At 58.1% G+C, this 22573-nt stretch overlaps 1 protein-coding gene across 1 annotated transcript in view; it reads right to left on the minus strand.

Annotated features, from left to right (window-relative positions):
* PAPLN (papilin, proteoglycan like sulfated glycoprotein) overlaps positions 1–21780 on the minus strand; it is a 41436-nt gene extending 19656 nt beyond the window's left edge. Inside the window, exons 1-17 of the mRNA XM_070420916.1 lie at positions 21727–21780; positions 17031–17146; positions 16114–16174; positions 15708–15810; positions 13786–13916; positions 11885–12008; positions 11320–11400; positions 11055–11227; positions 10772–10895; positions 10222–10348; positions 9041–9248; positions 8109–8291; positions 7564–7705; positions 2069–2161; positions 1676–1931; positions 570–684; positions 126–264 (exon numbers count right to left, since the gene is read on the minus strand). Of these exons, the coding sequence (XP_070277017.1) occupies positions 126–264; positions 570–684; positions 1676–1931; positions 2069–2161; positions 7564–7705; positions 8109–8291; positions 9041–9248; positions 10222–10348; positions 10772–10895; positions 11055–11227; positions 11320–11400; positions 11885–12008; positions 13786–13916; positions 15708–15810; positions 16114–16174; positions 17031–17146; positions 21727–21780 (2230 nt within the window). The remainder of the gene's footprint in view (positions 1–125; positions 265–569; positions 685–1675; positions 1932–2068; positions 2162–7563; positions 7706–8108; positions 8292–9040; positions 9249–10221; positions 10349–10771; positions 10896–11054; positions 11228–11319; positions 11401–11884; positions 12009–13785; positions 13917–15707; positions 15811–16113; positions 16175–17030; positions 17147–21726) is intronic.
* Positions 21781–22573: the final 793 nt, after the last annotated feature.

A 22573-nucleotide genomic window follows, 5' to 3' on the forward strand; every position in this document is an offset into this window, starting at 1 on the left:
TGGCACCTAGGAGGCGGTTGGCACATCCTGGTGGAAGAATGAATGATCCACTGAGCCCAGGAAGGTCGTTGGCGTTGAGTGGGGGCCAGAGCTGCCCACCCGGCTGAGGAAGGGCATCCACTCACCGTAGCTGGGCTGGCCCACGCAGCCTTCCCCAAAAGGGCCTGCTGCCGAGGCCACGTTGTCATAGCAACACCCAAACTGGGAGCCCCGGCACTCAGTGGGCTCACTCTGCTGGGCCTGGGGCTGGTGGGCCTGGGGCACCTGGGGAAGAAGCTGGGAACAGATCAGGTTTCTGGTGGGCTCTCGGGGGCCCGGGAGAGGATGGCAGGGAGCGGAAGAGACAATTATGAGCCCACAGTGCAGAACCCCAGCCCTGGGGGGAGATCAGAGGCCCGAGAACAGCAGATGAAACCCCAGCCCCAGACCATCTCTGAAGCTTGTGTCCTCGAGAGGACGACCCAGGCCTACAGGCTTCAGAGACCTCCTCCCTCCAAGGCCAGAGCCGCAGCGTGGCACAGACCAGGTTCCGGGCTGGGCTCCCGCCCACACATGAACGGGACACTCACTGTGGAGGCCACTGCTCTCGACCCTGACCTCCTCCTGTTGTCGCCGTTAGACTTTGCGCAGCCAGCTTGATGGGGCCCCTCAGCCACAGACACCCCGTCAGGGCAGCACCCATACCTAGGCAGACATCACAGCCCTCTCCTCACCACCTAGTCCCTTCCAGGGACCCTGAGCTCCCAGCACCCCCGGACTCCCTGCACTGGGGGCTGACCAGGGGAGGGTCCAGTAGGAGAGGCCGCGTCCCTGAATGCAAGGCATCCCATCGCGCATACCTACCCCAGACTCGGTGTCTACCAGCCACTGAGCGGCCAGCAGGGAGGGCAACACTGACACAGTAAGCAGAGGTGCAGCCCTGATAACTGGCAAATCCTCAACTCACACATCCCACCACCAGAGCGAGGAGGGGAGTGAGCCAGGCCTGCCAGACCATCGGGCTCCCAGGGAGCCTTTATCAAACAGCAGCAGAGGGAGACGGGGCAGAAAGAGGGTCCGGAAGCCAGCACGCATTTCTCCTCACAGCCAGGACTTGGGAGGGAAGGTGAAAGGAAGATCGGAGCAGAGCACCGTCCCCGTGCCAGGCACTGTGGGACCGGTCTCAACCTCACAGTCACCCCAGTTAATGGCTGTCACTGTCCAGTTCTCAGCAGAGGAAGCCAAGATCAGAGAGGTGAAGTCACTTGTCCAAGTCACCCAGCACACAGCTAATAAGTGGCTGAGCTGGGAGTCACCCACAGGCCCCTGGCCCCAAAGTCTGGGTCCTTAGTACCTTAGCCCTGAGGGAGTGGGGCCTGGTTTGGACAGAAAGCTGAAACCCAACCCCCTGTGCCTTCCCAGAGCCTCAGGCGACAGCTCCAAGCTGGCCTCTGCAGAGGAAGCAGGCCTTCCACCCCCACCCGCACGCACAGCACAAAGAAGCGCAGCCAGAGGAGGCAGTCAGGGCTGCAGCCACCTCCGTGGTCCCCATTCCTGGGCTTGGCAAACCACCCACCCTCTCTGAGCAGAGGCTGTCCTGCCCGCCCCCCCATTCCCTACACACACACACACACACACACACACACACACACACACACACGCCTCTCTGACCTGGTGAGGAGGAAGAGGCATCTACCTGCTCTGCTGACAAGAGGCCCCGGGGCAGCCTTGCCACTGTGGCCCCAGAGAGGCCGTGTGGCCATCGGGGCAGCACCCGTGGGGGCTGTGCCTGCAGTCCTGGGGCTCCGGGCCAGACCACAGGGGCTGCTGTTCTGGGGACGGCTGCAGAGAAGAGGCTGAGCCTGGGGCTGGCAGGTGGGGGTCCTGGTCTCCTCTGGGGTTACCCGGAGTTGAGGGTTGCTCCCGGGGTGCCCACCACTGGTCTCTGGAATCTAGAAAGACGAGGAAGCAAAGACACGTGATGTGTCCACATCAGACCCCCTTCTCTGCATCCCCCCTAAACCACTCACCCCCACCCCCAACCTCCACCTCCAGGGCCCTGGGTCGGGGCTTCTGCCAAGCTTCTCACCCAAAGCGGGGGCCTCCCGAGGGCCCAAAGACATCCAGGGGGCCCTGAAGCTGGTGTGCACGTCCTGCCCGCTGGGGGCTTCTGGGGAGCCGGCTGCCGGGGTGGGATGCAGAGGGTGGAGGAGAGGAGCGGCGTGAGCCATGGCCCGCCCTGACCGGCATCTGCTCCCACCCGCTGGTCAGGCAGGCAGGCCGGGGGGACCCAGCACAGCGGATGGGAAATGAGCGGTGCCTGTGATTTCATAAGACACCCGTCCCACGTCTTAAAAGAGCCTTTAATCACATAGAAAATGCTAATATTACATGTTCAGCAAAAAGGAAGCCAGATACAAAGTTAGCATCTGTTTGATCCCAACTATAAAAAAAAAGACCAAAAGTCATACACAATTCTTTAAAATTGGATTGTTGAAAGAACAAATAACCCAATTTAAAAACGAGCAAAGAAATTGAACATGCATTTCCCCAAAGTTACGCAAATGGCCAAAAAGCACATGAGATATTCAACGTCATTGGTCATTAGGAAATGCTAAACACAGCCGAGATGAGACGCTGCTTCGCACCCACCAGGATGGCTCTAATAAAAGAAACCCGAATAGCCTGGCCGGTGTTTCTGTCTCTTTCCCTCTCTCTTCCATTTCCTCTAAAATCAATAAGAATATATATAAAATATATCTATATATTTTAATCTGAATAATAACTGTTGAAGATGTGGACAGACTGGCCTGTCCTCATTGCTGGCAGATGTGTAAAACGGTGCAGCCACTGTGGTAAAGTCTGGCAGTTCCTCAAGAAGTTAAACGTTGGGATTACCATAGAGTCCATCAATCCACTCCTAGGTACAAACCCGAGAGAAATGAAAACCTATGTCCACACAGAAACGTGTACGTGAATGCTTGCAGCAGCACTACCCGATACGGCCAAAGGTGGCAATTACCCAAGTATCCATCAGCAGATGAATGGGTAAACAAATGGAGGTGTATCCATAGAAGAGTTATTCAGCCATAAAAAGCAATGGCATTGGGGTGGGAGGGAAGAGATGAACCGAAGACTTATATGCATATATGCACAGCCCATGGACACAGACAATAGTGTGGTGCAGGCCTGGGAGGGGCTGGGGGCTGGTTGGAGGGGAGTAGAGGGGGGAAATGGGGGCCATCTGCAATACTGTCAATAATAAAAAAATAAATTAAAAAATAAAAAGCAATGGCGTGCTAGTGCATGCTACAACTTGGTGCACCTCCGAAGCATTCTGCCAAGTGGATGAAGCCAGGCGCTAAAGGTGTACGCATCTTTTTCCTTGATACAGTCCAGGATGGGCAAATCCACAAAGACAGAAAGCAGATCAGGTTACGGGGGAGGACGGGGTTCACAGGAAGTGATGACTCGGCGGGTCCACCACGCTCTCTGGTGTGAGGAGCGTTCCTGAAACCAGGGGAGAGCTGGTGGTTGAGCAACACTGACTCCACTGAACAGCACCAAGTCAAACACTTTAAATGTTTAACCGCATGTTATGTGAATTTACCTCAGTAAAAAGAGTCCGTATTAAAAGTAACTGGATTGCTCGAGGGAAGAGTAGAAAGAGAATAATGAAAAGCAGCCTGGTCCGGGGCACCTGCCCGGGTTGTGGGCTCATCCCAGTGTGGGGCGTGCAGGAGGCAGCCGGTCAATGATTCTCTCTCTCATCATGGATGTTTCTCTCTCTCCCTCTCCCTTCCTCTCTGAAATTAAAAAATATTTTTTAACAGGAAAAAGAAAATATAACAAAACATTAATTGTAGAATTTAGAAGGTGGGTACACAGCGCCTCACTATACAGTTATACAGTTTCCATATTTAAAATTTTCCCCTGTCTTGTTCAGCTGGGTAAATTTGCTAAAAATCATGAATTATATCATTAGAATGGGTGGATGTTATGGCTTATTACATTCAATCACCATGACAGTTATTCAAAATGTTTTTCATTATAAAATGTTGGAGAAAAATGCAAAAGACTAAGAAAACGGAAATTTTTAAAAATGATGAATAAAATGAGACTTAGAGAACACACCCAAACGCTCAGAGTGGAAGTTTCTAAGGGCTTTGTGGGTGAGTGTGTGTGCGGGCGTGTGCGCTGGGTGGGATGGGGGGTGGGGGGTCCTTTCTTCTATTTGTTAGCGTTTTTCAAATTTTCCACAATAAGCACATTTTTACACAATGGAAGAAAATTAAAAAAGCAAATGAAAATTCCATTCCCATGTGGACTGCATCTTGCCAGTCCCCAGGGAATATTTACAAAATAATAAGGGTTGGAAGACTTCAGTAGGCATGCAGTAAAATCTTTGTTTTCGTGTTATTGCCCTCCCACCCAGGCCCAAACCTCTCTCCGGACTCAAATTCTCCCTCCAGTTCTGTCACTCCCCCCGCCCCGCCCCCCCCCCCCCCCCCCCCACATTCTCTCAGACCGAATTCCCAGTCCCCAGCCAGCCTGGGACTCTGCCTGCTGTCCTGCCACCTCCAGGCGAGAGGCACCCGTCTGCCAAGCCCACCCTGCCTCCGCTTCCCCTGTGGACTCTCCCATCCATCTGTTCGGCTTCCCCTAGAGCCCAGGACCCCTTCCCACACACCCTCTGGGTCAGGCTCTGCTGGCCCGGCACCTGCCCCTTTGCTTCTATTGCTTTTATAGCACTGGCATGTCTGCGGCCTGCTCCCCACCCGGCTCCTGCCTCCCAGCTGTCACCCCGTCAGTCTGACCCTTGGGCAGATGCCCGGTTTGTCCTCCCCAACAGCTTTCATGGCGTCACCGCTTCCTCCAGAACTTTCAATGGCTCCCGTGGGCTCTCCTGACCAAATAATCTGAGCCCTAAGCAGCCCGCAGCCTGAGACCTCCCGTCGCCACCCTCGCACCCTGGGCTGAGGGCAGAGTACTGAGCACATGGAATGTGGTCAGAGTGATGGAGAACCTGAGTTTGACATTCTTTCATCAGGACTCATTTAATCTTAAATTTAAATACTGACGCTTGATTCATTTATAAGAAAACACCTCAGTATGTTTGGAACAACTTGGATAGTCAATCTACTCTTTCGACTGCACATTTTATGAAATCCAAACGTTGATCACCTATGCCAGTGAAATGTTAGCATCCGAACGGAGCTGTGCTGTAAGTGCAAATTATATATTGGATTCTGAAGATTTATTTTTTTTAAAAATCTCATGTAGAAAGAATGCAAAAATATTCCCTTCATAATTTTTATTTGAATGCACATTAAGTAAAATATGTTATTAAGTATAAGTTTACTTATTTCTTTTTATATTTTTAATGTGGCTCTCAGAAAACGTCTAACGCCGTCTGTGGCTGGCGTTCTATTTCCATTGGCGAGCACTGCTCCGGAGTCTAGAAAGAGGAGGGAGCAGAGGCTGCCGGGTGTCCACTCAGGCACCCACCCCCATGGGCCTCTTCCTTTGACCCCCGACCTCCTCCTGGGCATCCGCTGTCGGCACTACAGCATCAGTTACAGCAACGGGAACCCCGCAATTCCCCACTCTCGCCATGAGCATCTATGAAGCTCCTAGAAATCATGAGACTGGAAAAATGGTCACAAACCAAATGGCCCGAAAGGGGAAAAGCAGACACAAAGCCACAACGTCACTAGGAAGTACGCGAAGCCGCTGCTGGGCGGGATCAGAGGTGAACTAAGCTTCTCTACATAAACTGTTCCTCTAATTTCTCCAGATTCTCCACCATGAGTGCACATCACAACCACCACTGTGCCGGGTGGGCGGGGCAGGCTGGGAGAGGACAATGGGGGAAGGGGACACATGTAATACTTTCAACAATAAAGAATTTTTTTAAAATTATCATGGAGATTATTTCTCTAACAACTCAGCCTGGCCTGGACGTCTCCCTCCGCTTCCTTCCCTTCTGCCGTGTGAATGCCTCTCGGAGGCTCAGGGCCACCCCTGTAGGAAGGTGTCCAGGGCCCTGGGGCCCTGAGTGGCTCTAGGGAGCTGGATCAGAGGAGCCCGAGGGGCCTCCTGCTTATGCATCACGAGGGCCAGGCTGAGGCCGGAGCCTCTCCGCCACCACGGCCCACACTTTGCTCCTGAGTTCTGTGGCGCAGGCACGGTGCCAAGCAACTCCCCACAAGCCTGGAAAGTCCCTCTTACCAACCCCGTTACACAGATGGGCAAACAGTCAGAGAGGAGGGGCAGTTGCCCAGGCCGCATGGTTGGTGGGCAATGGAGTGGAGATTTGAACCCAGCCCAGGTTAGCTGTGGACTCCTGGCCACTGGTTCTTGGCCTCCATGGAATCCTACTGCTCCCCATCTCGGCTCACAGGGCCCCCATCACAGTTCACGGGGTCCCCATCACGGCTCACGGGATCCCCATCACGGCTCACGGGGCCCCCATCACGGTTCACGGGATCCCCATCACAGTTCACGGGGTCCCCATCACGGCTCACGGGATCCCCATCACGGCTCACGGGGTCCCCATCACGGTTCACGGGGTCCCCATCACGGTTCACGGGATCCCCATCACGGTTCACGGGGTCCCCATCACGGCTCACGGGGCCCCCATCACGGCTCACGGGGTCCCCATCACGGTTCACGGGGTCCCCATCACGGCTCACGGGATCCCCATCACGGCTCACGGGGTCCCCATCACAGTTCACGGGGTCCCCATCACGGCTCACGGGGTCCCCATCACGGTTCACGGGGTCCCCATCACGGCTCACGGGATCCCCATCACGGCTCACGGGGTCCCCATCACAGTTCACGGGGTCCCCATCACGGCTCACGGGATCCCCATCACGGCTCACGGGGCCCCCATCACGGCTCACGGGGTCCCCATCACGGCTCACGGGGTCCCCATCACTAGTATGTCAGGGCCCAACACACCTCTCCACTGCACCAGAAGGCCACCCCCACACCCCAGCCAACCCGCACTTTCCTGAATATCACATCCTCACACCAAGCAAGTGCTCACCCCTATGACCTTCCTCCAGCAGCTCCTCACGCCTGGGACACCCTTTCCCAGTGGGGACAATGGGGGCGGGGAAGGGGGGCGACAGACGCAGAAGCAGTGTGTAAGGACAATCTTTCCTGGACCCTCTCCCCTCACTGCACTCAGTCAGTCAACAAACACTCACTGAGTACTGCCACATGCCAGCGAAGTCCAGTGGGGCTGTGAGCAGGAATAAGGAAGGCAGAGACCTGGCCCTCAAGAAGCTTATAACTAGTAGGCCCTGCAAGTCAGATACAACCCTGCAGCCCAAGAAACTAACCTAAGGGTGACAGCAGGTACAGCGAGCTGAGGGGTGGGCTAAGGGACGCTACCTCTGAGGGGAACAGGGCTGGCTCAGTCGGTGGCAGAGAGCTGCACTGTGGGTGGCGAAGGCTGCAGTAGAGGCAGGGGTGGAGGAGGGCTGTCCAGGGGCTGCCGCAAAGGCCCAGAGGCAGAACATGCTGGCTAGGTGTGCGGTGGGGCAGGGGCCTGGCCGGCCTCCACCCCGTCCTTACCCGGAGGAAGAGGGCAGGGCTGCGTGTTACAGGGCTCCACCTCTGCAGGCTTCCACAGCTGCAGGCTCCCGCAGTGGCTGGGTGGCCCAATGGCACACGCCACCTGCCGTCTCCGAGTGCCCGAGCTGCAGCTCTTGGAGCACTAGGGTCCATGGGGTGAGAAGAGAGAACACCATGTATATAGAGAGGACACTATGCAGAGGGAGCAGGCCCAGGCGCAGGGAGCGGGCCCCAGGCACAGGGAGCGGGCCCCAGGCACAGGGAGTAGGCCCAGGCACAAGGAGCGGGCCCCAGGCACAGGGAGCAGGCCCCAGGCACAGGGAGCAGGCCCAGGCACAGGGAGCAGGCCCAGGCACAGGGAGCAGGCCCAGGTGCAGGGAGCGGGCCCAGGCGCAGGGAGAGCGCTCTTGAGGGTACCCACAGGGAAAGGAGGGAGGGAGGGAGCCTGATAATGCATGTCAGACCCACGGACAGACATGTGTGCAGCCACCACCAGAGACCAAGGGACCAGGACTGGGCGGCAGGCACTGGGGGCAAGTACTCACTGGACTCCAGGCGCCTACGTGCCAGGCCTGGTCACTGAGGCGGGGACAGTCGTCGTGCACACAGGGCTCCGAGAGCGGCGGCTGGTCCTTAAAGGAGCAGGCTGAGGCATGCAGCAGAGACCCCTCGTCGCCCCGGCAAGTGACGCTCCTCCTCCGGGTGCCGGCACCGCAGCTGACGGAACACTGTGAGGACCAGGCCGTCAGCAGCTGCTTGTTCTCACCCCAGGAGCCACGCTGGGTCAGACAGCGGAAGGCCCACCGGCCCGGCATGGAGGGCGGACAGCACCCTACTGCCCAGGCCCAGCTCCCAGGACCAGAGAGGCTGAGTCACTCCCCTGAGGTCACACAGCCTGAGCCACGCATGCTGACGCCAGGCTGAGGTGCATTTTCCACCTCCCCTCATTTGCAACTTGGACACAGTTAGGTGTCCGAAGCCATGGCCAACAGCCTCGACTGCGCGAGCCCCTCCCTTGCCCCCAAGCAACGTGCCCAGCTGCCTCCCTGCCACGGCAAAGCCTTGCCCGCCCTGCCTGGGCCCAGAGGAGGACAAGCAGTGGAGCAGGAGGCTAAGCACCCGCTCCTTGTCCCAGCTTTGGCCACAGCTTCCAAGCCCACCCAGCAGGTGACTTTATTGCAGGGGTCCTCAAACTTTTTAAACAGGGGGCCAGTTCACTGTCCCTCAGACCGTTGGAGGGCCGGACTATAGTTTAAAAAAAAAACTATGAACAAATTCCTATGCACACTGCACATATCTTATTTTAAAGTAAAAAAACAAAACGGGAACAAATACAATATTTGTATTTGCATGTGGCCCGCGGGCCATAGTTTGAGGACCCCTGCTGTTTCCACGGCAGAGAGCAACCCTCCCAGCCCTGCCCTAGGCCCAAGACCCAGCTTCTGACTTCCGCCCACCCCTGCCTGGCCCACCTCACCTCTCCCCAGGGCTCCTCCCGCCAGGCTGCACAGCGCTGCAGGTTGCAGGCCTGGGTGGTGGCGGGCTTCCCGGGCAGGCCTGCACACTGGACCTCTTCCATCGCCTCCTCGCCGCCGGCCCCATCGGACCAGACGCAGTAGACGGAGCGGGACTGGGAGCCACCTCCGCAGGAGGCCGAGCAGGGTGTCCAGGGCCCTGTCTTCCAGCTGGCAGGGAGCAGGAACCGGCAAGGCTGGCCCAGCAGCAGGGCCCAAAGCCCAGGCCCGAGGGGGTGCCAGCTCTCACACACAGGAGTGGACTGGAGGCCCCCCGACCCGGCCCATCCTCTGACCATCCGGGCCTGTGCAGCTGGGGGGCAGAGAGCTCTGCACAAAGGCCAATCCCCAGGCCCCCTCGCCATCTCCCACCACCGCGTGCTGGCCCCTGCACCACCAGCCAGGCTGCCTCCCTCTCAGCTCCCCTACCTTCACCCGCATCTCCCTGTGGCCTTCTCACCAGGTCCCGTCACCCCCAGCCAGACTCCAGTCCCTCAGGGTCTGACCTTGGTTGGGGGCATTGCCCAGAGGGGCCGTGCTCAGCCAGGTGCGGAGTGTACGGAGTGGCCCTGCCTGGCCCTGGGGCACAAGGACCCAGGGGAAAGGGCAGCCCCACCACACATGCAAAGGCCCACCATCCGGAGAGGCCAGCTGCCACCATGGCAGGAGGGCGGCGCCAGCCCTGTGGGAGCCTGTGCCTACAGACTACCTGTCCCACCGGGCCCTGCAAGGCGCCAGGCTCCGGGCAGGTGTGGTAAGAGGTGCTCTGTGCACGAACAACTGAACAACGGCATTGCAGGCACCCTCAAGCCCTTCTGCCCAATCCCTGGCCACCCCTGGCACCTGCCGAGCCAACCCCCCTGCGGGCTCAGACAGACGGGGCCTCCAGTACCTTCCCCAGCCCTCCAGCCACCAGCCTGGACGGCCAGGCACTGTGCGGTCAGGATAGCCGGGCCTCATGCTCAGGCTCCTCCACTGCCTCCCCAAGGGACAGCTGCCTCTGCCCCCGCTCCAGCCACAGCCGTGGGGAGCCCTGGATCACCCAACCTCTTTGCCCAACACCTCAAGCAGCCAAGGCACCCCAGCCCCTCCCACCCAAGTGCTTGGGCCCCGCCATGGGTGGAGGGGCTGGCAAGGGCCTCACCGTTGGGTCTGTGGGCAGGAGTGAGGGCTGCAGGGGCGGCGGGTGGCCGGCCGTGGCTGGTGCTGGCACATGTGGTCGGGGTAGACCTCATTGTCGATGGTGCAGAACACGGGGCGGGACTGGTGACCTGCAGAGCCCGGCCATGGTGGGAGCTGGTGAGGCAACAGGCACCGAACGCCCTCTCTGGGCCAGGCCCACGCCCGTCATCTTGATCAAGCCTCAGACGACCGGGGTAAGTGCCGTCATCATCTCCAATTCACAGATGAGGAAACTGAGGCTCGGAGTTTTAGCTACGAGTGACCAAGCGCCTCCATCCCCCCGCCCCCAACAGCTGGTCATGGGCTCCAGGCTTGGCCTCTACTGCCATGGAACCTTCTCCTAAGAGATCTGGTTCTCCCAGCTGAGGTGGGGGCCCTTTGTGGAGCCCCCGGACCCCAGGGTTTCCCCAAGGTGCCCCCGGACCTGCAGATGTCTCAGGTACTTGTCCCCCTCCCTCCTCAGGGCTGGAGCGTGAGGAGAGGACGGCCTGTCCCCTGGGCCGCGGCCTCACCTCCGCCACACTCAGCACTGCAGTCGCTCCAGGAGCCGTGGCTCCAGCTGAAGCCGGGCCAGGGGGTGCTCAGGGGCAGGTGGTACTCGTAGCGCACGCCGGGGCTGGACTCCTGGCTGATGAGCTGCACAGGGGGGTCCTCCTTGAGGCCTGTCACCGACAGCTCCCCCCTCACTCGTTCCCACAGCCCTCCTGCCGGCCCAGGCCCGAGGGACCTGCCACGGTCTCCAGGGGACCGGGTGCCCCCTTCACCCCAGAGGTCTCTCCTGCCAGCCCTGCTCACCTCGATGACCAGGGGCTCCGAGGTGGGGCCGCGGGCATGGAGCCGCTCCGGTGCCAGGTCCCCCTCGGCACCCCGCTCGTAGTGCAGGACGGTGCTGGCCACGGGCAGGGCGCGGGCGGCCTCGATGGTCCAGTGCCCGTTGAGGTAGTACTCACCCTGGATGCTCTTCACCGCTGTGCAGGGCGAGCCCCCCCCTCCCCGTCAGCTGCCAGAGCCCCCACCTCCCCTGCCAGAGCCCCCACCTCCCCAGACCCACTGTCCTCACCCAGGAAATTCCTGCTGGCAGCCACCTCCTCGATGCGGATGCTGGTGGCCCCCGGGGGAACGATGAGGATCTGGTTGTAGCCTGAGGAAGCGGAGACACCACTCAAGCCATAGGGAGGAGCTGGCCCTGAGGGCACCCTGCGCCCAGCTGCACAGACGGGGTCAGGGGAGGGCGAGCCGGAGGCCGCAGGGCTGGGCTGCCTGGGGATGAGTGTCCCCAAAGAGGAAACAGCTTTGCAAAGGCCAGAGAGGGGGGGGCAGGCTTGGGCACCCAGACTGACTGGAGAGGGCAGATAGGGAGGGACGAGAGAGGGCATGTAGGTGGCAGCAGTACAAGATCACACGGGATGCGTGGGCAGAGGTCGGAACCATCAAGGGCCCACAGGATCCTGTGAAAGGGTTTGGCCTCACCCTGATGAGCCATGACCTCGGGCCTTTGAGGCAAGATCTGAACGCAGGTCAGCCCTCAGTGCCATGACCCCCGAGAGCCAGAGCAGCAGACGGGCAAGGAAGGCACAGGCAGCAGACCCAGTCCCAGCTGCCTGCGGAGCCCTGGAGGACCCCACCTCTGCTGAGGTCACCGACGTCAAAGGTGCCGGTGACCGGGTAGCAGGTGGTGCCGTCACCCCCACACTGCAGACACTTGTCCTCCTGCTTTGACGAATCGAGCTTGTGGTCACAGCCCACAACCTGCCAGGCAGAGATGAAGGAGAGTCACCGACACACCGGGATTCGAACCCTGGGTGCCTGGCCAGGTCAGGGAGGAGCGTAACTACAGTTGACCCTTGAACAACACCGGTTGGAAGTATGTGGGTCCACTTGTATGTGGGTCTTTTTCAATAAATATACTGGAAATTTTGGGGGGGATTTGCAACCGTCTGAAACACCTCTCAGATGAACCAGGCAGCTTAGAACTATCAAGGGCTGAGAAGACCTGGATCTGGCCTGTGGCTGACAACCCACCTCTTTTGCCTGCTCAGCACCCACCTCCCCTTCTCTGGCAGTAACACCCCATTTCCTTTGGGGACCATCTCTCCCACAGAGCTTGGACAGAGCTCCCCAACAGTGGGTTTGGGCAAATCGGTGGGCTGTAAGCCTCGCTCAGAGAGAATGGTTGAGAGGAGGCCCAAGTTAAAACAAATCAGAGGCAACCCAGGTCACTGAAACTCCTGGGAATGGAACGACCTTTTTCCCGGGGAGTCGCCAGGCTGGGGCAGCCGAAGCCTGGAGCTGCTGGGGGCCGTCCTCACAGCCCAGGGAAGGAGGCTGCCTAATCCTAAGGCGGAGCCGCAGGAGGGAAGGACCACAGGCAAGGAGAGAGGTTTCCGCAGGCGGCATCACGCACATGCCTGCAGCCAGCCAGCCGTCCCCCGTGGCTTTTTTCTTTTTCTTTTTTTTCTTTTTTTTACGGTTAATTACCATGTTTCTCTTTTATTAGATAGGATTGCTTAAAGTATTACAAAGGGTATTACATATGTCTCCTTTTTTCCCCCACCCTTGACAATCCCCTGGTCTCCCCTACCCCCCAATGTCTTATGTCCATTGGTTATGCTTATATGCATGCATATAAGTCCTTCTTTTTCTTTTTTAAGATATTACAAATGTGCCCAGACCGGTTTGGCTCAGTGGATAGAGCGTCGGCCTGTGGACTCAAGGGTCCCAGGTTCGATTCCGGTCAAGGGCATGTACCTTGGTTGCGGGCACATCCCCAGTAGGGGGTGTGCGGGGAGCAGCTGATCCATGTTTCGCTCTCACTGATGTTTCTAACTCTCTATTCCTCTCCCTTCCTCTCTGTAAAAAATCAATAAAATATTTTTTAAAAAAAAAAGATATTACAAATGTGTCCTAATCTCCCCATTGTCCCCCATCCCCCACTCATGCCCGCACACCCCATGTCTGTATCCATTGCTTATGCTTATATGCATGCATACAAGTCCTTTGGTTGATCTCTCCCTCTTAGCCCCACCCTCCCCTACCTTCCCTCTGAGGTTTGAGCATCTGATCAATGCTTCTCTGTCTCTAGATCTATTTTTGTTTTTTAAAGTTCGTTTTAGCTGGGTTCTGTACTTGCCATCCAGGGGTTGCTCTTACTATGGGGCTAGAGTTTTCATAGGGCAGTGATGGCGAACCTATGACACACGTGTCAGAGGTGACACGCGAACTCATTTTTTTGGTTGATTTTTGTTAAATGGCATTTACATATATAAAATAAATATCAAAAATATAAGTCTTTGTTTTACTATGGTTGCAAATATCAAAAAATTTCTATATGTGACACGGCACCAGAGTTAAGTTAGGGTTTTTCAGAATGCTGACACGCTGAGCTCAAAAGGTTCGCCATCACTGTCCTAGGGGAAAGGTAAGAAGGTCATAGGGCATCTGTGATGAAAGGCAGCTGAGAAGCTCGTCTTGAGAAGACACCCAGCTCATGAGGGCCACTGGCACTGCTGGGGCCGGGGACACTCACCCGGCAGACGCCATCCACACAGACGTCCGGTTTGCCAGGCTCGCAGGGCGTCCCGTCCACCACGGCCTCCCTGTGCCTGTAGTAGAAGCTCTCCCCCTTGGGGATGCAGGCCAGCTCACACTTGTTTGGGGCTGGGAAAGGCAAAGGGGAAAGCAGAGGTCCTAGTGAGGTTCAGGCCTAGCCGAGCCACAGGGGAGCATGGGCAGGGCCAGAAACACACAAACTGGGGGGGTGGGGGGAGCCCTCGGAGCAGCCCCCACTAAGGGGCTCAGAGTCCCACTCCCCTCCCAGGGAGAGGGGATGTTCTCCACAAAACTGCTGCATCTCTGGGGCTCAAGTCTAAGGGGAATCCCAGAATAAGGGAAACACTGGACCTTCGAAGGGGTCTGCCTCAGCATGATCTACAATAACCCGAGTGCGAGCAATCAGGGACCCTCTAAAGAATGACCTATCTGCAGGACGTACGCACATGAACACTTTTGTTCAAAATTATAAAAACTGGCCCGGCCGGCGTGGCTCAGTGGTTGAGCATCAACCTATGAACCAGGAAATCATGGTTTGATTCCGGGTCAGGGCACATGCCCAGGTTGCAGGCTCGATCCCCAGTAGGGGGCGAGCAGGAGGCAACCAATCAATGGCTCTCTCTCAGCATTCTCAGCATTGATGTTTCTCCCTCTCTCTCTCTCCCTTCCTCTATGAAATCAATAAAAATACATTTTTTAAAATGTATGAAGCCTTGCCCTGGCTGGGTGGCTCAGTTGGGATGCTGTCCTGTACCCCGGTGGGTTCAATTCCCAGTCAGGGCACATACCTAGGGTGCAGGTTTGATCCCCCGTCAGGGTGCGTACAGGAGGCAGCCAATCAATGTTTCTCTTAGACTGATGTTTCTCTCTCTTACGCTCTCTCTAAAAATCAATAAAAACATCCTCAGGTGAGGATTTAAAAAAATGTATGATGACTATACAAGAATGTAGGAAAATGCTTGTCACAGAATGCAAAATGGTACATAATTACAAATTAATTTCTCGATGTCATAATTACAAATATGTAAACACATGGAGAAAATGAGGTGAAAGGGCCGGAATGAAATGTTAGCAGTGACCCTAGAAAGGAGGTGGGGTTAGGGTCATTTTTTTCTTGTTTGAATTTTTACACTGATCTAATATTTTATACGCAGTTAAAAAGCCCAGACTGCTAATAGGATTGTAATAACCTCCACAGCAAAGCAGGCACCCCTCTGTGGCCCTTTCTAGCCTTTTCTCCGTGTTCCTATCACATGGAGATACTGAAATCATTTTCAACAGATCCCTCAGAATTCAGGAGGAGCAACAAACGCAATGGTCCCCACTGGGGCACCCCCTCTAACCAAGACCCGCCCGCACCCCAAACGCACTCAGTGACTTGGAACCCAGAGCCCACAGTTTCCAGGCAGGACTGGCGGTGAGCAGGGGACTAACAGGCAGAAGAATTACCCTGCGGTACCTCCTGGCTCATTTGAAGTGTTGTAATTACTTCAAATGTTGTTGTTTCTTCCTGAACTGTATTGCTCTAAAAATTCACAACCTACATACTTTCCTCAAAGCTACCCAGCGCAGCCGGGGCCCAGGACCCTGAGGACCGGGCTCCTGCCACTGGCCCTGCGCCCCTCGCCCCTCGCCACCCTCAGCGCCGCTCTGTGCACAGGGCTCAGGCCAAACCGAGACCCGGGCTCAGATGGCAGAGCCACGGCCACGCTTTGTGTGAAAATGCACGGGGGTCGGGGGCAGGTGGGCGGTGCCGGGCTGCTCCGGGATTTCCAATGGGGCTGACAACGGGGTACACTGCGGTGAGAAGCCACGAGAAACATCCCCAACAGCTGGGAGGCGCAGGAGCGCGCCAGGCGGGGCGCGGGCGCACTCACCCCCGTAGTGGGGCGCACTCACCCCCGTAGTAGGGCAGCCACTGGTACCGCCGGCCCTGGAACTCGCGGCTGTCGAACTCCCCGCACTGCTCTGCCCGGAAGTCGCGGGCACCTGGGGGGCAGCTCTGCGGGGGCAATGGGGCCAGAGAGGAGGAAGGGGGGGACCCACTGGTCCCCGGGAGGTCGGGTCCTGTCCCCCCAACGCCTGCTGTTGCTTTGGGGAGGCGGAGTGGCCGCCAGGGCTCCCCTCCAGGGGCGCGGGGGTTAGGGCTGCTGCGGGGAGAGCTGCGGAAGCTGTCCTTTCTGTCATTGGGGGTAAGGAAGGGGCTTCCGCACCCGCGGTGCACGGACAGGAGGCACCTGGGCCGGGATGTCCCCGGGTGGCGGGTCTAGGAACCTGCCCCCTCCCCCTCCCGCGTGGGCTTTACCTCGATGTGGCACAAGCGGTGTCTGCGAGTGGGGCCCACGCAGCTGGAGCCCCCATCTCTCCTGTGGGACAAGAGCACCAGTAACCCAGCACCCCAGTCCTCCGGGGCTCTCCCGCAGCCCCAGCCTCTGTGGGACTCCTCTGCGGGCCAGAGAGGGAAGTCTGTGTGTGTGGGGCGGGGGGGGGGGGGGGGGGGGGGGGGGGGGGGGGGGCCTGCCCACACACATAAACCCCTCAGTAGGTGCCGTGAGCCCCTCGTTTGTATTTGGGAGGAGACTCAGAGCCCAGCCGTCCTGGAGTTTGACTAACTGGGGGCCACTCTGCCTCTGAAGGTAAATTTCCAGAGAAGCCCCGAGTTCTGCTCTTGGAGGTGAAACGGGGTGTAAATGCCCCCACCTGGTTAGGTGATTCTGCCGCTTAAGGAGAACCAGGCACCTGGGATAGCATCTCACTTTGGTCTTCACACAGGTTCTCAGAGTGACTTAAACCCACTGACGGGCAAGGTGTCATCGCCCCTTCTTTTGTGCCCACCCTCTATAGCACAGGACACATAGTAGGTCTTAAGTCACGTGAAGGGAAAGATCTATACTTGACAAAGGCTGAAGGTAGAGACACTGCACGGGTTAGCATGGCTGAAGATTAATTTGACGGGAATTTACTGCACCTGCCGTGAGCTCTCACTGCATTGGGAGCAAGAGACTCAGGGGTGGGTGAAGCAGCTTGGCTCCAACCCCCCCCCCCCCCCGCCCCGAAATACAGCTGATAATGGAAGCCAAGTGGAAGTACCCGGAAATGATGGATTTCAAGTACTCCATCCATGTTGCACCCAGGACAAAGCTACTGCAGGGGGGGTTCTGCCCAGGTGACCCAGGACCCAGATGATCCCTGCCCCTGCCCTGCTTTCACAGGCTGCCCTACCTCTGCGAGTAGCAGAAGCGCTCCCTGAAGCTGATGCCCCCTCCGCAGGTCCGGCTGCAGGGGCTCCAGTCCCCCCAGGGGCCCCAGGTGTCACTCTGCCGCCTCACCTGGGGAGCCTGGAGGAGAAGACACGCTCAGGAACCGGAGTTAGCACCCAGGGTCCCCACCAGGGCACCCAGAGGCTCACGCCAGCCCTGCCTACAAACAACACTCCCCACCCCCGCGGGCGTCAGGGGCGCTCTTCCTCCTGGAGCCGCTCTTAGGACCCAGCAGCACCGCCAGGCGTCCCGGCACAGTCTACCGCCAGCCAGCTTTCACCAGAAGGAGCCGGAGCAGGTCTTCCCTCTGTCCCAGCAGCCACCACGGCTGCTCCTGCTCCGTGCCAGGCACTATGCTCCCTGACCATGCTCTCCACTGGCCTGTGCAGAGTCCGATTTGACAGTCGAGATGCCTGCAAACTGCCTGGGGGGAGCCCCTGGGTCAGCAGAGCAGACTTTCCCAGGAGGGAGACATAAAAGGGCAGGAAGACAGGCGGCCTATGCAGGTGTCGCCTGCAGGCAGGGCCATGCTTCCCCAGCACCCAGCGTGGAACAGCCACACCGCGCCTGTTGCACTTGCTTCTGCCCCGTGTGGTGGCCTCCCACGGGAAGGGTCTGTGGTTCTGGGCTATTGAAATAAATTAATCTACTCCTAGGAGGGGCTGGGGGGGAGGTTGTGGTTCCTTCCGGCCACTCTGGGCAGACTCCCAGGAGTTCCCCAGCGTCTACCTTCCCTTTCTCCCATGGTAAGAGAATCCTTGACTTGTAGCTGGACACCAGGCTGCTCCCCCCCGCCCCATCCATTTCCCAGACTTCCTGCAGCTAACGTGGCTGTATCAGTAATTCTCATCAATGAGATGTAAGTGTTGGGCAGCAGCCCCCAGTAATCTCAAGAGACAGCTTGCACGTGTGTTTGTCCTTCTTTCTCCTGTACTCCTCCCTGTTGCTTGACAAGCAGGTGGGATGGCTGGAGTTGGAGCAGCCTTTTACACTAGGAGGTAACTCAGGAATAGAGGCTTCAAACAGTGCAGCAAAGATAGAAGGATCCTCCGCAGGTCTGGCCCCAGGGGCTCCAGTCACCCCAGGTTTGAGAGACCAAACAAACCTGGACTTCCGACCTCTGGGTATTTAAGTGGGAGAGGGATCGCCTCTCTCTTGTTGAAGGACTGTTATCTGCGACTCCATAACAAGAATATATCCTCATAGATAGTTTTCCACCAGAAAGATCTGACACCTGCAGCTGCAACTGGAAGTCCACATGTGACACACATGTTCTCTCGTTTAATCCTCAGAGCAACCTGACATCTGGGCACCCACTGCGAGGAGGTCGAAGGCTACTCGGTGTTTCTAAGGGAGAAAGTACCTGGTAGGACCCAGGCACTCAGTGAACCCTGATTTCATCGCACAGCCAGCTGGGGGGAGGGGGGTAGTATTCCCCCAGTGCATGGATAAGGAGGCAGAGGAGCCACGCATAAACAAGTGGACGCAACAGTACTTCAGCTTCACCCCAGGCCTCCGTCCCACCTACCTCACGTGAGACACAGATGAGCCCTAAGGAGCTGGGCAGGGGTTAGGCTGACCACTGCTTGCCAGGAGGCAGAGGTTATGTCTTATTTGCTGGAAGGGACTTTATTTTAGGGCATCACCACCTACGAATCTCTAGTGGGGAATCACTCCCAATTTCCAGAGAAAGAACTCAAGGCCTAATGTGGGAAAGCAAGCCCCCCTCCCCTTCTGCTGCGAGCCCCCAGCAACGGCACAGGGTCTCAGGCGAGTTCATGTGCCCGCAGTTCACCCACAGCTCAGCTCTAACACCCCTGGTGCCCACGCCGAGTGATCCTGGCTTTACAATACAACCAGCACCCTGAGTCACAACAAACCACACAGATGTGCTGAACCACACACGAAACCAAGAAGGAACGGCCGGCCAGACCAAAGGTCTTAGCTTTCACGCTTCAAACTCTTTATCCTCAGTTCTGGCTGGGGCGGAATGGCCAGGCCCTGAAAACCAGTGAACCAGAACAGCCAGGTGTTCTCTCAATGAAATTTAAGCTGGAATTCACTTGATCAAGTTTCTGTCTTAAAGGGGAAGACATTGAGTGTCGAGGGTGGAAGGTGACTTTCCAGGGCCGACCAGCACACACACACACACACACACACACACACTCACTCACACATGCACAGCCTCATCAACACATTCTAAGCTGCGGCCAAGGGGACTGCGCTTTCTCATCCTGCTGGCCTGGTCTGGTTACTAATTACCCGCTGCCCAAGGCCTGTCTGCATGTCAGTCTCGCTCCTGAAGCACAGCCCCTAAGCCTCTCCAACCCACCTTCCCGGGGCAGGGCTGGGCTTACTGTGCGGACAAGGCAACAGGGACCCCTCTGCCACCAGCCACCCTGTGGGGGCGAGGAGGATGGGGTGGGGGGAGGACTGGCCTGAACACGGGGCTTTCTAAACACCCAGCCTTGCAAGCATCCCCTGACCTCACCCTCCCGGCACCTGTGAGGCAGGCATCCACCGGCCCAGGGCCACCAGCCGGCGGGACTGGGGGACCCAGCCTGCCAGATCCGGGCTGTGCCTGTCCACTACACACACTGTCTCAGAGGGAAGAAAGCACATTCAGCCAGGAGCGGCACGGGCGCATTTTGTTTCCCTGTAATTACCCAAACCACAAGCTGGGCTGACTTGGGAAGCCAGAGTGAGCTGGTCCAGTCCGCCCGCACCTGGCCTGTCCTCACCTGCCTCCTGCTGCTCTCAGCACCCCGCCCACTCCTCCTGCAACTCCCACCGGGGCAAGGAGCCCCCCTTTCCCAGGGGGACTGGCTGCCCACAGGGAACAGGTGTGAGGAGTATGAGAGAGGAGGTGTGTGGGGGGGAGTCCAGGGGGCTGGGAACCCACGGCCTCAGGAAGCCTCCCCGCACTGGGTTGGGGGAGGGGGAGGGGCGTGGTGACTGAGCCACTCTCTGCTTCGTCCCTTCTTATCCTCCACTCACTGTTGAAGCTGCACCCTGCCGGCACTAGAACAGCTCGAGAACGGCTGGGGGACCCTGTGGTGGATCGTGCCCCAGCCAGAACCAGAACCAGGGGCCGCAGAGCAGTGAGCCTGGCCCACACCGTCCCCGGGACAGTGGAGGAAGGGGCAGGAGAGTGCTCAGCCGGCAGGCCCAGCCCAGCTGAGTTCACCCCCTGCTGAGCAGGTCGGAGACAGCTACTCAGGTGTTCCTAAGGGAGAGAGCACCTAATAGGGCCCAGGACACTGGGAATCCTCACTCATCTCATCTGCACGGCAACCTGCGGGCGGCATGATGACCCCAAATTGAAGGAATCTGGCTGGTGATTTGCCGTTAGTGGGTGTCTCTGGGCTTCACCCTGGGGTTTGAGGCCGGGTGCCGCGGACCCTTCCACTGAGCTGTGGCCTTCGTGCACCGGCACCAGGAGGAACCCCCCAAGGACCGGATGTGGCACTTAGGGAGCAAGGTCCATGCAGACTTGACTATGGGAACCCGGCAGGTGGTGGGGAGGCCATGAGGAAGGAGCCCACCACGGCTCGGCTCGGTGGCCTGTGCTGGATCGCTGGGCTTTGGAGGAATGCCGGCTGCCCACCGCTGCCTGCCCTCCGGGCCCCTCTCATCCTCAGCTCACACTCCCCCAGAGCTCACATTTACCCCGGCCCACCCCAGGCAGCACGCTCAGTCCTTCCTCTCCCTCCCGCCTCACTGAGGAAGGGCAAGGCTGAGCTCCCCAGGGCAGGAGGGGGCCTGGCTGCCCCTGTGCCTTCCACCCGGCAATGCCAGGGAACTTGGCAGGACCATGCCCAGCTCTGCAGTGACCTGCTCCCTAAACATAGCTGCCTCGGGTAGAAGATTCCCTTGTCTCAGGATCCACACATGCTCTCTCCAGGGAGCCCTGTCCTTTGGCTCCTGTTAATGAAACAGCTACTCGGCTCATCAGTTGGCTCTCTGTGCCCACTCTCTACATTTGCACCAGTGAGGTAGCCACTAGCACCGTGTGGCTATTTAAATTAATTAAAATCAAATTTAAACATTCAGGTCCTCAGTTGCACTAGCCACTGTTCCCTCGCTCAACAGCCACGTGGACACAGTGGCTATCTTATTCGAAAGCACAGATGGAAAATATTTCCAGCTTCTCAGAAAGTTCTAGTGCAGCCCCGCTCCAGATGCTCACACCCAGGGGACGGAATGGCTGGCACCCCAAGGCCCTAGGCCCACAAGGCTGAGGGACAGCAGGGTTTGGTCCCTGGCATCTGGTGGAGGGGGCCACCTAGCTCTCACCTTGGCTGGTGCCAGCATGGCCCCCCTCCTCCCACCCGGGAAGACCACCCCAGGGAGGGGTTTCCAGCATTAGCTGCACCCAGCACCTTCTGAGGGGGTGATGCTGAGGGGGTGCCATTCCTGCAATTGCAAACTGCACCCCCAGCCAGGGGAGCAGTTCTGGCCGCCTAGGTCAGCCCTGTCCTACCTCTTTTTGAAGGAGCTCAGGCTGAGGACTCGCCTCCTCCCACCCCATCTCCCCGACCTTGGCCCTCTCCTGGGGTTGTCGCCACCGCCAGGGGACGAGAGGGGGGATGGGTGGGGACCCCAGCCGACACCCGGCCCCCAGCAGGGCCACCCGGCCCGGACAGGGCCGCACTCACCGAGGCCCCCGGCGCCGGGGCCAGCAGCAGAGCCAAGAGCAGGAGCAGCTGCATCTCCGCCTGCGAGAGAGGTCGGGGTTGGAGCGGGCGGGGCAGAGCAGGCGCCGCCCCACCGCAGCCCCGGCCTCCGAGGCCGGTCTGGAGGGCGGCGGGGCGTCTTCCTCCTTCCCGCCCCGCACAGGTGACCGCAGGCCGCGGGGTAGGGCGCGAGGGCAGCCCGGACCCTGCGAGCGCGGCCGCGCCGCTCACCGCTCGGGAGGGAAGTAACTCCTTTCAGGGTTTCGGAGGGAAAAGAGGGCAGTTGAAAGCACTTCCTTGTTGAAAGCTCAGATTTAAAGCAATCAGATCCACGCTAACTCAGCGAGAGATGCCTTTGTAAAAAGCCATTCCACAAGCTGTTTAAAAACTCACTGATACCGGTTTTTACAAAGTCTCTTCAGGCATTTTAAAAACTAAATTTAAATGCTTTCAAAATGTTAATTGTATCTTACTTTAAACCCAGGCCAGTATTTCTCTGTACTGGGGGAGCTCCCTGGCGGGTCCCTTAAGTTAAGCAGTGTGTGTGCACGTGTGGGCACTGTGGGCACGTGTGCAATACGGGGTGTGTGTGTGTGTGTGTGTGTGTGTACGGAGTGCCTATGGATTTGTCTGTGCGCGTGTGCACGTGCAGTGGGGTGTGTGTGTGTGTGTGTGTGTATGGAGTGCCTGTGGATTTGTCTGTGCGCGTGTGCACGTGCAGTGGGGTGTGTGTGTGTGTGTGTGTATGGAGTGCCTGTGGATTTGTCTGTGCGCGTGTGCACGTGCAGTGGGGTGTGTGTGTGTGTGTGTGTGTGTGTATGGAGTGCCT

This window comes from Myotis yumanensis, unplaced genomic scaffold (assembly GCF_028538775.1).
Source record: "Myotis yumanensis isolate MYYU_CA2020_CCGP unplaced genomic scaffold, mMyoYum1.0.hap1 SCAF_1, whole genome shotgun sequence".
Lineage (NCBI taxonomy): Eukaryota > Metazoa > Chordata > Mammalia > Chiroptera > Vespertilionidae > Myotis > Myotis yumanensis.